The sequence below is a fragment of the Eschrichtius robustus genome, chromosome 6, assembly GCF_028021215.1.
Source record: "Eschrichtius robustus isolate mEscRob2 chromosome 6, mEscRob2.pri, whole genome shotgun sequence".
Classification (NCBI taxonomy): domain Eukaryota; kingdom Metazoa; phylum Chordata; class Mammalia; order Artiodactyla; family Eschrichtiidae; genus Eschrichtius; species Eschrichtius robustus.
Genome location: NC_090829.1, coordinates 23,665,179 through 23,680,994, shown reverse-complemented (window position 1 = coordinate 23,680,994; position 15,816 = coordinate 23,665,179). Strand labels below are relative to the sequence as shown.

The 15,816-nt window shown below is 38.2% G+C and overlaps 1 protein-coding gene and 1 non-coding gene across 2 annotated transcripts in view; both read left to right on the top strand.

Annotated features, from left to right (window-relative positions):
• Window positions 1-15,816, top strand: part of GK5 (glycerol kinase 5) — a 78,289-nt gene that overhangs the window by 60,785 nt on the left and 1,688 nt on the right. Inside the window, exons 12-15 of the mRNA XM_068547339.1 lie at window positions 6,372-6,466; window positions 11,979-12,082; window positions 12,932-12,991; window positions 13,360-13,493. Coding sequence (XP_068403440.1) covers window positions 6,372-6,466; window positions 11,979-12,082; window positions 12,932-12,991; window positions 13,360-13,493 — 393 coding nt within the window. The remainder of the gene's footprint in view (window positions 1-6,371; window positions 6,467-11,978; window positions 12,083-12,931; window positions 12,992-13,359; window positions 13,494-15,816) is intronic.
• Window positions 3,523-3,595, top strand: TRNAK-UUU (transfer RNA lysine (anticodon UUU)). Its single transcript has one exon. It is a non-coding gene; the product is annotated as a tRNA-Lys (tRNA).

Sequence of the window (15,816 nt, the reverse complement as noted above, 5' to 3'; positions counted from 1 at the left end):
CGATCCCTGGTCCAGGAAGATCCCACATGCCACAGAGTAGCTAAGCCCGTGCGCCACAACTACGGAGGCTGCACTCCACAACAAGAGAAGCCACTGCAATGAGAAGCCCACGCACCGCAATGAAGAGTAGCCCCTGCTCGCCGCAACTAGAGAAAGCCCGTGTGCAGCAACGAAGACCCAACGCAGCCAAAAATAAATAAATATATAAACTTATTAAAAAAAAAATAACAACAACAAAAATAAAACAGTAAATGGATAAAAGAAAATATTGCAAAGAAATGTTGGGAACACATAAAGAATTTCAAAGGACAAAAACCGTGATATATAATATGTAAAGAAATTAATAAAATGTAAAATGGACAGTGCTGAAAACCCAAGTAGGGATCAGGAAGAATTTAACAACAAAAAGGAAAAAAACAGAAAATAAAGCTGAAAGGTAAGAGATATAGAGGAAAGATCAGAGGAAAAAAATATGTGACTAATTGTCTCTTTTCTGGAATATGAAAATGGAATTATGAAAATGTGAAAATTGAAGAGAGAATTGAAAATAAATGTCCCTGAGCTGAAGAAAGACCTAAGTTTTCAGAGTGAAATGGCTTTACCAAGTTTAAAAAAGTCGCACACTAAGACAGTCATATGTAGATGAATTGTCTGAATCCCAAGAATAAAGAAAAGAGTTGAGACAGGAAGAATAGTTGATTTATAAAGAGAAGAGAATTCGGCCAGCCAGGAAGTTAGCTGTAAAATTTGGAAAGTGGAACAACATCTACCCATTACAGAGAAAAAAGAACAGGGAGCCAATATTCCAGGGTCCGGCTAAGACATCATTCAGATTAAGTGCAAAAGGCACATTTCTTGGCCATGCAGTATATACTTTCTGAAGAAATTACCCAGAAGGAGCTAGAACAAAGATCTCAAAATGGAGAAAGCAAAGGATACAAATAAAGTGTTTTCCAAATAAAAATATATTTTTTTCCTGGTAGTAGGCCAGACTTCTCTTTGTTCTATTTTATTTGAGCTGCTCTTATACCAAACTGATTTAAGTTTTCTTACTGTAATGTAAACACTTTATTTCCATACATTAAGAACATAGTTTTGGATATCCTTTTAAGAGATTGAAATGATCTTAACACTAAAAAGAGCCCCTGATTAAGCTGGGCTTAAAGATTTTATGTGTGTGCGTGCTTGCTCTACAAAAGAAAGTAATGTTCCTGTCCAATGTTTCAAAATGGTATTCTTTTTTTTTTCCTTCCCATAAATGCTTTTAATTCTGTGATGTGTAATTTATGGGGCAAATTGTTGGTCAAGAATATAGACAACAGAGTGTACATCTTTTCTGCTCTTCATTCTTCTTCTGGTTCATTTATGTTTTTATTTCAAGTCTGTGTAAATCCCTTTTCACACACACACACACACACACACACACACACACACACACGCACAGAACCAAATCCTTTTCTCAGTGCCATACTTAGACAGGCAAGAGTGGAATATCTCAGCCTGTTATGTAATACAGTTAGAAATGAATAGTAAAAACAGTATTTAAGTGGTACGTAGCCACATGGAAATTTGAAATGTCTTTTCTTAAGTAGCATAGGGCCAAGGAAAACATTTGAAACACAATTAATAGTGTCCAGAAAATAAAGAAAATGACTATAATTCTGTAAAAATCAGTAGTTATATGAAAATGATGAATGCTTATTAATATGCAAATAAGGAGAAGCATTTTAAATTTCCAGGCCAAAAATGATAAAGGTATGCAAATCATAAAAGGTAGATTGATAAACTAAATCTCTTTTAAACATATCTAAGTTACCCTATATATGTTTCAGTGAGTATATATACGTATATGTGGGGGGGTGGAGAAAGAGAGAAGAGAAAATGAGAACTGTTTTAACATTTTGTTTTCAAATAATTTCAAACTTGTAAAAATAGTACAAAAATTCTTGTATACCCTTTATCCCGGATTTGCCATGTTTCAATATTTTGCCATAATTGCTTTACCTATCTATCTATTATCCACCCATCCATCTATCCATCCAATATGCTATAGGATAGATAAATATCTATATAATTTTGTGAGCTCTTTGATAATGGATTGCATGTATCTTACTTCTTTCCCTGTAGTATTTCACTATGTATTTCCTAAGAACAAGAATATTCTCTCACATAGCTGAAGTATGGTTATTAACTTCAGAAAATTTAACAGTGGGTACAGTACTTTCATCAAATTTATAATCTATATTCCAGTTTTGTCAGATGTCTCAATCCTGTCCTTCATGGCAGGATCCAGTTCAGGATTGCTTATTGTATAATTTCCTTTAATCTAGAACAGTTTCATCAACTTTTCTGTTTCTCATACCATTGACATTTTTGAAGAATATAAGTCAGTTATTTTATAGAATGTCCCTCAATTTGGGTGTTTCATGTCTAGATCCAGGTTATATAGTTTGGACTGAAATTATACATAAGTGATAATGTGTCTTTCTCAGAATACATACCTGGAGATGCAAAGTGCCTCTTACTCCTGTTTTGGTTCTGTCAGTTTTGTTCAAGTACATAAGATATTTTCTGATTTCTCCATTGTATAATTACCATTTTTTTGTAATAAATAATACGTGGTGAGATACTTTGAGATTAGCTAGATACCCCTTTTCTCACCAAACTTCCCCCATCCCCTAAATTTAGCTTTCATTGATGATTCCTACCTGGATCAGTCTTCACTCTGATGGTTGCAAAATGGTATTTTCTAACTCCATTTTTCCCTCTGTTTATTAGTTAGCATTCTGTTATATAAGGAAGAGCTTTCCCTTCTCCTCTGTTAATTTATTATTGGTATAAACTCATGGTTTCTTATTTTATTCAGCAGGTTATAATTTTTACAGTTCTTATTTGTTTATTTTTTTTCATGCTCAAATAGCCCCAGATTTGGCCAGTGAAAACCTCCTCAGACTGGCTTCTATGTCTTTGAAGTGTCTATCTGTATTATTTTTGAGCACTTTCTTAATTTCTGGCACAAGATGGTTTTAAGCTCATCTTGTGTTTTTTGTATCCCTGCCCTGGAATTAGCCACTTTTCCAATGAGCCCTGCCTCCTTTTAGTGGGAAATGGTATTTAAAAACAATGAGGCACTTCCCTGGTGTGCAGTGGTTGAGAATCTGCCTGCTGATGCAGGGGACACGGGTTTAAGCCCTGGTCCAGGAAGATCCCACATGCCGCGGAGCAACTAAGCCCATGCGCCGCAACTATTGAGCCTGCGCTCTAGAGCCCGCGAGCCACAACTACTGAGCCCGCGTGCCACAACTACTGAAGCCCGTGCGCCTAGAGCCCAAACTCTGCAACAAGAGAAGCCCCTGCAATGTGAAGCCCGCGCACCGCAATGAAGAGTAGCCCCCGCTCACTGCAGCTAGAGAAAGCCCACACTCAGCAACTAAGACCCAACAACGAAGACCCAATGCAGCCAAAAATAAATACATAAATAAATAAATTTATTAAAAAAATAAAAACAATGACTGGGGGAATTCCCTGGTGGTCCAGTGGTTAGGACTCCGTACTTTTACTGCCGAGGGCTCGGGTTCAATCCCTGGCTGGGGAACTAAGATCCCACAAGCTATGTGGTGCAGCCAATAAATAAATGTACAATTTGATAAATTTAAAAAAATTAAAAATTAAAAAACATATAAGAACAATGACTGCAGTGCCTTTGTAGCAGAGGTGGAAATGTGTGTGTGTGTGAGAAGGGTCCCTGTTCTATATTTTTGTCTCCCTTTTTTCCATGTCAAGAACCCTGGCTCCCAACAACATTAATATTATGTACTTATTTGCTCAATCTTAAAATATACACCAAAGAGTTTGAGTTACTAGACCCATACCACTCCAACAAACAATGTTCAAGGGTTTTTTTTTCTTTATGTTAAGGGTATATGGTCCAAGCATGCTATTCAAATTACCTGGATTAATTCTTTTTCTTCTCCCTTCGGTGAGTTTATTAATTTGAAAAGAACTGGGTTCATTTGTTTCTGTTACCATTCATTTTTAGTTTTTTTCCCTCTGCATCCTTTTTAAAAACATCTTTTTAATGTGGAATTTTAACATGACTTCCAAGTCAAATTCATAAAAGAAGGAGCAGTTGACTCCCTCTCCTCTCCCTTCACCCTGTCTTCCTACCTCTTGTAGATAATCGCTCCATTTGTTTTATCCTTCCTATTTGTTTTTGCAAAAACATGAAGATACAATGTTTTTTCTCTCTCATTCGGGTAGAATGAAAAAACATTCAAAAAACAAAAAAACAGAATCATTTCCCCACTCTCTGTCCTGTGGAGACCCCTGACTCCCACTCCTCAGACCAAAAAGAGGGGACTTCTTCAGAAGCTCTTCATATTTGTACCTGGTGTACAGACCCAAGTTTCAGGTTTCAGGCTGTCCCTGATTCCAGGACAGGAGATATCAGAGAAAATAAAAAACAGGAAACTCACTGATGGTTTGGTGGTACTCAGAGTTCCTTGGTTGGACCGCTAGCTTATTCTTTTGAGTCCTCAGATAGCTTTTTTGTGTATTCCATTCAGGATTCTTAGTTGCATTCACTGGGAGAGACAGAGTGAAGTCTGCCTACTCCACAGGACTTTCCATTAATCAGCTCATTTGTGAGCATTTTAGGTAGAAGATTATTTGGAGAAATCCTTCAAGCAAGGGCAGAACAACCAGTAAAGAATGTGGACAAACTAGATTTTTTTCCCCCTGTTTCTTTGTCTGTTACCAAAAACTTTCCTCAGACCAGCCATCTAGTATGTTTTCCACATCTTGGTTGAAAAATTTAGACATTTGGACATGATTTCTTCAAAGTATAGATTTTAAGAGCAGTGTTTTCTTCTTAATATATTAGTTTTTGAAGTGCTGTCTATTTTGATGTGTTATTGGACATTTTGAACAAATGAATGTAACTTATGAATCTGATAACTGTCATTTTGAGTAAAATTTGTAATAATTATTGAGCGATCCTCATTAACCATAGTTTTATCATAGGTGTTCCTTAAACGTCTTGTCTTTAATCAGTTCTTCATTATAAGAATAACAAAACATGTAAGAAAATAAAACCAACTTCAGTATTACTGTATAAGGCCAGCAATATTTATTATGACCAATTCCTGATCTTTTGCATCTGATCTATGCTGTCAGTCTCACATGCTTATTCAGGAGTCACATTACAAACGAGGGTACCCAAATGGCCAATGAAAAGGATTTCAACTTCATTAGTCAACAGAGAAATACAAAAGCAAGCTATTGTGCAATACCACCAAACAGTGAAAATGAAAACCATAGACAGTATCAATTGTTAACAAGAATATGGGATAACTGGAACTCTCATATGCCTGGCAAGAGCCTTAAATTGGTAAAACCACGTTGGAAAATGATTCAGCAATATCTGCTAAAGCTAGTCCTAAATGTGAAGATCCTAGGACCAGCAATTCCATCCCTTGGTGTATAGCAAACAGAAGTATATACATATATACATATGCTTACCAAAAAAAAGGTACATGAGTGTTCAAAGTGGCCTATTTATATTAGCCCAAAACTGGAAACTACCCATATGCATATCAGCTGTGGAATAGTTGAATGGATTGTGTATGGTGAGAATGGAATACTATACAGGCATGAGAATGAATGAAGTACAACTACTTGTAACAAAAGGACTCTCACAAACATGATGTTGAACAAAAGAAGTTGGTATCTTGACCTAGGTGTTGGTTTCCTGGGTGTATTCACACTGTGAAAATTCATCCAGCTGTACACTTAGCATTTGTGCATATTCCTATATGTATACTTCAATAAAAAAGTATACTAAATAAATTAGATCTTGATTTTTTGTTTGTTTTATAAAGATTGACTTTTAGTGTATCTGTGTGTTACTGGCCCTTTACTGAACTCCTTAGATGGAACAGTTTTTCAGTTGGCTCTCTTGGTTGTTATAGGTAGATGATCTTTTCATCAGAAAACTAGAATGGGTGTAATCTTTAGGAGAATAAAGTTTTTAATGCCAAAAAACACATAGAATTGATTCTTAAACAGCCCAATTATCTTTAAAGGAAAAAAGTAAGGCCTGCTACATCCAGAGCCCATCTATGAGGGTCTTCTGTCTCCCTTGTCCTTTCCATGGGCCATAAACCTCTGCAGTGGGAGAACCCAGATAGCACTAGAGCAGATTGCCTTTGTGTTGACCCTTTTAAGTGAGCGACCTCTCACATTATATTCGTAATAAATGCTGATGCAGGTGAATACTAGTCATATAACATAATTCTGTTTGTCCCTCCCCAACCCCTTCGTTTTGTTTTAGGGTTTTGTTGTTGTTTGTTTGTTTGTTTTTGTTTTTGCAGATCTGTTCACAGATGCTGCTGAAACTGAAAAAATGGCCAAAAGTTTGGAAGATTCTGAAGGAGTTTATTTTGTTCCATCTTTTAGTGGATTGCAGGTATTTTTTTTTTAAGTTAATGGCAATTACAAACATTTCCCTCTTCATACTCACACCTAATATTATCTATCTGAAAATGTGGGCACTGAACAGAACTGAGGTGAAAGGTACTTTCTAGGGCTGAGAAGTTGTGTTTTGACCTAGCATGAATTCCACGAGAGGGCAGGGCAAATTCTGCTGGCTTCTGCTCAGAACTCCATCTCTGTGAAAACTAAAAGTTGGCAGGTTTATTATAGAACTTTTACATAAGACCCATGGTTACTTTATCGTGACCAAAAATAGCCATTTCCCAGTGGGGGAAAATAGATCAGCATTCTTTAGTTAGAGGAGGTGTACCATTGAGAATTAGAAAAATAATGTTAAGGTATATATTATACCTTATTTTTTGCAGTTGTTTATAAGTTTCATTAATTTTTTTTTTTTTTTTGGCTGCATCGGGTCTTTGTTGCTGCATGCATGCTTTCTCTAGTTGCGGCAAGTGGGGACTACGCTTTGTTGTGGTGCATGGGCTTCGCATTGCCGTGGCTTCTCTAGTTGCGGATCATGGGCTCTAGGCGCGCGGGCTTCAGTAGTTGCAGCACGCAGGCTCAGTGGTTGCGGCACGTGGGCTCAGTAGTTGTGGTGTGTGGGCTCTAGGGTGTGCGGGCTTCAGTAGCTGTGACGCACGGGCTCAGTAGTTGTGACTTGCGGGCTGTAGAGCGCAGGCTCAGTAGTTGTGACGCACGGGCTTAGTTGCTCTGCGGCATGTGGGATCTTCCCAGACCAGGGATCAAACCCATGTCCCCTGCATTGGCAGGTGGATTCTTAACCACTGTGCCATCAGACAAGTCCCTAACGTTTTAAAAAAAAATCAGAATTTCTTTTGGTTAACTGTTATGATGTGGGATGTTGGTTACCTTGCCTAACTAAAAAGTGAACTCAGTAAAATACTTGATTTTGTAATATTTAACTTCATATTTAATTGAAAGATCTGTTGATACTACCTTTAATTGTAGCATAGTGTTACAAAGACTTTTAAAAACTGTTTTCAAGTATATTATTATAAACAAAATTCCTTTTTGGGGGGATAATTAGTCCTTTAATACTCCTCTAAATATTTTTTTCTTTCAAAAAATAAAAATTTCCCTTTCTTCTAGTCCATCCATACTCAAGCAATCAGTTACAAAAAATCCAAAATTTAAAAGTTTGGATAATGTAGAACCTGGTGAAAAGGAGTTAGATCAGGGTGGTTTTAAATCCCTAAAAATACCATATTTTCAAACTAGATTTTTAAATGAGCATTATTTTAATATCTGTAATAATTTCCTTCTATATACTTTATCATAAAGGGCTAAAAGTTTATAAACTGCATAAAGAGATTGCATTGCATCCTCTTCAGGGTGATGTGAGGCACCTAAATAGCATCCATGATAGGACAGGTAATGAAGAATATTTGTCTGATTGAGGTTTAAGGAGGAAGGTTGGATGAATAGTTGTCATCAGCAAAGGGAGGGTTTAATTAGGTTACTGTGGATTCTTCCCTTTATGAAAAATGTGCTGGGGGACCTAGTTGTGACTCTATCTTGGCAACTCTAACTTCTCCACCAGTTCATATGCCTGTAAAAATAATGTAAACTATGTGATTAAAAAACCCAAAGTATTGCTAAAGTCCAAAAGATTAGACAACACTATCACAGATGTGATTTTAATTTCATGTTGCTAACAAAATGTCCCTGTCCTGCCATGATTGCAACCTGGCAATATGTTGAAGTGGGTGGGGTTGGGTAGGACCGCAGGCTAGTTATTTCCTGATGTAAAATGAAACTCTTAATTGGAAACCAAAAGTTAATTCAAACAACAATAGTGTGTTGATACTAAGCTGTTCAGAAAATAGTGGGGAGATCACCTGTAAGTTGCCAATGTCAACAACTAGAGAAAATGCGGGCTGGGAGAATGGAAGGAAGGAAGGGTCAAGTATCTGTGATACTGCCTTTAATTTTAGAATATTGTTACAGCTGCGGGTAATAGGGGAGCAGGATATTGAAGGCTCCTAATAGCCTCAGGGTCATCAGCTGAGAAAGGGGCGTTGGAGGAACTTCGAGGATAGGGGAAACTTGTGGGGCAGCCACTTTAGGGAATGGGCTGGAGCATAGGGCTGTACACAGAGTGGCGTCAATTGGTGTGGCCACTGTGGCTTTGCCTAGGTTTGGGGAGGGGCATGCTAGAGCAGAGCATCCCTCACAAGTATCGGAGGCAAGAATCAGTGGTCATCTACCTGGCGTTAAAGTTACTGTGATGTTGGCCATACATAGGAGGATGGGCAGGACCGTGAGCCAAGTGCCAGTCTTCAGTGGATAAGGAGTCACGCTCCAGTGAAGGTTCTTGGGTTTGCAAGGAACAGGCTTGCTTGAGCACCTCCCTCTCTTCGCCTGCCCGCCCAAGAGGAGCTGGCTGTCCACACACTCCTGAGCACCAGGATTGGGAAGGAGTTGGCAACTGACTTAGCAGTTCTCAGCGTTCTTCTCTGTGGTTTCTGCCTCTCTGTGGCTCTGCTTTCCCCTTCTCCTTACCAGCTTTGCTCTGTACCCTTTCTTCCTCATAGCTTCTGTTTACTTGTCATTCTTTTCCTTATACTTTCTGCCTTTTCACAATTTGGATATAAACACAACAACCTTTTGCCATCTTGCACATCGTTTTTGCGTCAGTTCCCTCTGAAGTGCTTCCTCATTCAGATTCCAGGGGAGGGAATCTGATTGGGCCATCTTGTCTTTTCAAGCCTTGGGCAGACTTGTGCTCACCCCCTGCAGTTGTGGTGGCAGCAGTAGGACTAGGGCATGCAACATGGCCGCTTTAGACAAGGATTCAAGCAGTTTGCTGAGAACCCCTCCCCCTGTAATTCCCCCTCTCGTTCTGTGAGTGACTGGGACATCTGAGCCATGGAAAGGTAAAGGGATATAGAGCACGACATTGATGCGGACCTAAGCAAACACGGGGGAGGCGACGTGTCTGCTGACAGCAGATGCATGGTGGCGGACGGTGGTCATGGGAGGCTAGAACAGTCCTTCTGGTCCTTGTGTATGGAAGCCTGTGGACCTGCCACTGCATAGCTGCAGCTGAAGCCATTTGCCCAGTACAGAGCCAGGCTCGTTATAGCAACCAACCACAAAATCAGTGGAAGGCACGTCTCAGAGTTGTTTAAGGGTTAGAGGAGTTTATTTACAACAGAAGGAAAAGTTGAAAAGGCATGGTAAAAGAGTTATGAAGAAAGTGAGTAACAGTGGGAAGGCTTTGAGTAAGAAATGACAATTAAAAATTACAGTGGCAGCTAACCTGTGAATACTCGCTATGTCTCAGGCACTGTCCTAAATTCATCACATGCATCGTCTCATTTAATCCTCAGTCACTCAACAAGGTAGAAGATACTCTTATCATCCCATTCTGAAGCTGAGGAAGCTGAGGTTTGGAGCTGTTCTATCACTTGGGCAGTGTCACACAGCTAGTGAGTGACAGAGCTGGCTTTAGGACTCCGGAGTCCAGGTTCTTAACTGCTCTGCTGTTTCCTGGGAGAGCATAAAATATTCTGACAACAGGAATACATAACTGGAGCCAGAGGAACTTACTTTTAGGGTCTAGGTTGACAAGGACAAGAGGCATGGTGGCCTTAACCATTGTGCAAGTCCGCAGCAGATTAGGCTGAGGTTCCAGTGGGGACAAGGGCCTGCAGGTAGTCTGTGCCCCGGGCAGGAGTCTGCTGGTTTTGCTTAGAGAGCCACACACAACTTTGCTGAGTCCCGCTGTTCTGGAAAGCTCACTTGATGGGCCTGGCAGTGATAGATTGGAGGTGTGGCTGGAGGCTGTCTGCCCTGGCAAGATGTGACCAGGCCCTTAAAAGTACCTTGCCAGTATTTTTCCTACTTTATCATCCCAAAGAGAGACTCAGTTGGACTAACAAATGCAGGGACACTGTAACCTATTAAGATATTTTTAGGTTTCTCTGGAATTTATAACCCCTTAAGTTGGCCTATTACTAACGGTAAATTATGTTCATACCTATTTGTACAAAAGTGATTTCAGGCCAATTATACCAGGATTTTATGTGATATATTGGAAGAAGTAATTTTTACGCAGAAAAAAACCATAGCAAGGGAATTCCCTGGCAGTCCAATGGTTAGGACTCGGCTCTTTCACTGCCGGGGCTCAGGTTCCATCCCTGGTCGGGACCTGAGATCTTGCAAGGCACGCGGCACAGCCAAAAAAGACACAAAAATCCCATCACATACTACTAGGGACTAATTGAACTGGCTGAGTCTGACCCATCTTTGTCATACAGTATTATATCACTTGGTATATAGACCAGCTTTACTATATAACTTAGCTTTTACTGAGTGAATCACCAAAAGATGTTTTAATAAATTTGAAAAATTATCAAGATAAGATCACAAGGAGGAAAATCATGGCTATGATAAAGCTAAGATGTAATGTAGAATTTCTTCATTTAAGGCATTAGGAAAAGTATTATTTGTTCATGGATTCAACAAATGCGTATTGATCCCGTGTGGGGCTAGGTGCAGTGCTAGGCCCTGGATTCTTTACTGTTATTGCCTAATATCATAAATGACCCAGCCTAGGACTTCCCTGGTGGCGCAGTGGTTAAGAATCCACCTGCCAATGCAGGGGACACAGGCTCGAGCCCTGGTCCGGGAAGATCCCACATGCCATGGAGCAACTAAGCCCGGGCGCTACAACTACTGAGCCTGCGCTGTACAGCCCACGAGCCACAACTACTGAAGCCCGCGTGCCACAACTACTGAAGCCCGCGTGCCACAACTACTGAAGCCCGCACACCTAGAGCCCGTGCTCTGCAACAAGAGAAGCCACTGCAATGAGAAACCCATGTACCATGAGGAAGAGTAGCCCCCGCTCGCCGCAACTAGAGAAAGCCCGTGCGCAGCAAAGAAGACCCAATGCAGCCAAAAATAAATAAATAAAATATATAAATTAAAAGAAAAAACACTATTTAAGCTAAGAAATAGAGTTTACTTTGAAAGTCTGACAAAATATTGGGTGTAAGTTATGACACTGGAAAACACATTTTTTTGCGTTGTAGTTTTTTTATCTTAAGTCTAACTTAATATCCTCAAAAAACCACTCTACATAGTAAACAATTTCAGTGTAAACACTTTACAGTTGGAGAAAAGGGGAAATACTGGCATTGCTTTTCATTTTCCTCATATATCAAGCTAAGCATTTCATAATCTGTTACTCTGGGCTTCAGTCCCTTTTCTTGGTACAGGTGCAAACAGAAGATCCAGCCCATAAGTCTAATGTCTGTGACTCGTCCTTGCTTAAATCCTATCAAAAGGTTATTTGAATAGTTAACATCATTTGGGGGCTATCATTTACGTTAAAACTATCTCTAAATGAGCATTCTTTTTTTTCTAACATGGCTATGTTTTTACTGTATAATATACCTTCAAGTCTATAGATATAATTTTGAGCAGTAATAATATATTCTTACTGTCTTTTACTTCAGGCTCCATTAAATGACCCCTGTGCATGTGCCTCTTTTATGGGTTTGAAGTCTTCCACCAATAAATACCACCTTGTACGAGCAATATTGGAGTCAATAGCTTTCAGGTACCAGAACCTGCCCGAAACTCCCCCTTCCCATACAGTATTGCTATTTCCTTTTATTAATTTCTACTAAACTAAATTTTAAAATTTCTTAATTTTAACTGTTTATACCTTTAGTTTAATTCATACTGTATATGATATAATCTATTCTTATTACTAATTTTTTTGCATCTCTTTTTTTTCACATTTAATAGTACCAGTACCACTTAGACTTGATATCTGAAAATTGAACGATTTTTAAAATATCCAATTTATTAAGCATAAAAGATTCAAAATTTGGACTTTCAAAAGCTTTTATTTCCTTATTCATGAAGGAGAATTCTAACTAGTAATGCTTCTGTTATACTCAAAGATTGACTCATTATGTATATTTCCTTTGGTCTTTTTGTTACGGGGCAGGTGTAGCTCATTAAAATTAAGAACGCAGCTGTCATGAATGGAACAAATGGAACATTTGTAATGTTTAAAGTAACATTTTCTCTGATTACAAAATCATTATTTTTATATTTGATTTCTATTAGATGCTATTTATGGTGTGTCATCCATACCTATTAAATGGATGCTTGCTTTAAATTTTTATTTGCAGGAATGGTAATAGATTAAATTTAGTTCTGAAATAAAAATTATGTTCTTTTGCATCACAGTGCAAAACAGAAGGCCCTGAACCTCTTGTTTACTTGACCATCTGTTATTGACGTCCAGATAGCCTAATATATTTCTTTAATGTTTTCTTTTGCATATTTTATAAATATCATGTAAATAAAGCCACAGTTATTATTCTAGATTGGAAAAAACCAGAGAATTATTATGATATGAACTGCCTCTAAATAGTTTCCTTGTTTTTTTAACTAGAAACAAACAGTTATATGAGGTGATGCAGAAAGAGATCCACATTCCTGTAAGAAAAATCCGGTAGGTAAGCTTTGTTTCTAATAAATTTAATTAGAAATTAGAAGTTAAGTGGTAGCTGCTGTTGGCATTTTCATGATTATGATTATTCAGGATTTCAAAAAGAACTTATGCTTACCTTCTTTGCAACAAAATTCTTGGTCATAGGAATTTGGAGAGGAAGGAAAGCTAATTTTGGATTTAAGGAGAATATAACCCAATATGGAATCTGAGAGGATCTTAGCACCCATATGTGTATTATAAGAATCTTTAAACTTTAAAAATAAAATCAAGGATCTAAAAAAAAAAATGTGTGGCTTTTTAAAAAAGAATTAATAATGTATTTATGCTTTTGTTACAGTAATTTATCTCCAACGTCTTTCTCCCCACAGAGCAGATGGAGGAGTTTGTAAGAACAGTTTTGTCATGCAGATGACTTCAGACCTGATTAACGAGACGATAGACAGACCCATCCACGTTGATATGTCCTGCGTTGGTGCAGCTTCTCTAGCTGGCCTTGCTGTTGGTATGTGTGGGTTTTATAAAAACGAGAGCTGTCTTGCAAAACCATTTCTTACAGATAGCATTTCTCCTCCCAAATCACAAAATTATAGATAGAGAGGGTCTGGAAAGCCTTGGTGTCCATTAGACTCCATACACATATGCACATCACTCACAAAATACTCCCGTGATCTCTTCTGTGGGTGGGTCTGGTTGCACCTCTTCCATCCTTGGTGCTCTCCTTCAGTCAGAAGTATGAGGCCAGGAAAGCTAATTCTCAACTGCTCCGGTCTTTAGCAAGGGAATGTCTCTGGGTAAACTTTCTGATTAGATAAGCTTGTCTTTGGCATTAGAAACCACTCCACTCTTTCATTTAGTGAACATTTGTTGAGCACCCGCTACATGACAGTCGCTGCTGGGAATAATAGAGTTTAAATGATATAGTCCCTGCTATGGGAGTCTCCAGTGGGAGCAGTCAAGCAAGTCAACCCATTATTATTCTTGTGTGATAAGCCCAGCGAACAGCCACAGTATCAAGCAATTGGTGTAGGCTTTCCCAGAGGCGACAATGTATAGTTCAATTTTGAAGGGGTTAAGCAGACAACCAGGTGAGGAGAGAATAGAGGTGAGTGGTCTAGTAGAGAAGGCAGCTCGTGCAAAGATACTGGCCCATTATGGTGCTGATAGGATGAGAGCAAGAGGGGAGGCTGGAGAGGTACATAGAGGTCCAGTCATGGTGGCCTCTTCATAAAGAGGAGTTTGGACTTGATCTTGAATGCACTAGAGAGCCACTGAACAATTTTAAGCAGAAGGGCATGGTTAGATCTACATTTGAACAAATCACTTTGGCAATTAGTGTTTTCACTAATTAGTTGGGAGGAGTAAAGAACAGACATGGGGAGGCCAATTAGAGGGCTCTTTAGGAGCAGGATGATGCCTTGGGACACTGGGAGTGTTTTCCTGTGTTCCTATATGGAAGGGAGGAGTGTTTGTACGAAACAGGATATCTTACACTTAAAAGTTTAGGCTATTATTTAGCAATTAAAGTTATGGACCCAAAAAGCATCAAATCTTGGTAAGTTCACCTTATACTTTATTCTACTAAAAATCTGTTAACTTTGAATAAAATTGAAACAATCACTTTCATTTGTTCATTGATTGGTGTTTGATTAATTCAAGCTGAAGAAAATAACTTCCCCTTAAATAGTCATTCCCGTTTACAAATTTAAGTTCCTTTGTATATTTCAACTCTTAAGTATAATATAGCTGATGTTATTTTTAGTAATTTCGCATGACTAATTGAGCAAACTTAGAACTATAACAAGGAAATTTCTCCAGTACTTAAACAACTCTTGAAAAATGAATAAATTAAGCTTATCATTACAGTAAGCCAAATGCTCATAAGCATTCCAGTATTGTTTATAAAGTTAATCAAATTGATTAACACTTATCACCTTATAAAGCTAAATATGTCAAATTCTCTTGAACATTTAATACACTTTAAATAACAAACACATGCAAGTTATTCTTACACATAACATAGTGGCTTGAGTTGTATCTACTTCACTTTATCTGTATTTGATTTCAAAACTTTTCAATACAAAGATACTTCACTAACTACAGAGAGCAGTTTTACCTTCTCAGAAAATCTGAAATTTCTGGTTGGATTACTTCTCTCTCAGAAATATGAGACATGAAGGCTACGCAAATTCTCTGTATTTTCAAAATTCACCCAGAAACTGGGTCTGTTCAATACACATTTAATAAAGTGACTTTTAAGAGTATGTATGCCGTTAAGTGTAAATAATAAATTCTGGAAATAAGAATTTTAAGAACATAGTTATTTTCATGACTAGATTTATCTAATTGTAGTATACTAATAAAAATTATTCTTAGCCTTTTAATAACTTCCATAAAATAATTAATATCTTTAAATATAGACAGTCTAAAACACTGACTTTGTAAATAGAATGTGACCTGATGGAAAATTTTAGAAGAAAGAATTTTATGTGTCAGCTTTATTGGTAAGAGAAAAATGTACTTCTTGAAGACTTGTCAACTATGTTAATACATCAGAGTAAGTGAGATGTACCAAGTTTATTAACAAGAGATCGCTACCATTTCAGACTACGTATAATCGTTGTTATAATATGTTTTCTTGCTGCTTTTTATTATAAATCACATGATCCTCTTTGTAAAGAACAATACATGCCAGAACTACAAGATTATCTTGATGGGGGCTTCCCTGGTGGCACAGTGGTTGGGAATCCGCCTGCCAATGCAGGGGACACGGGTTCGTGCCCCGGTCCAGGAAGATCCCACATGCCACGGAGCAACTGGGCCCATGA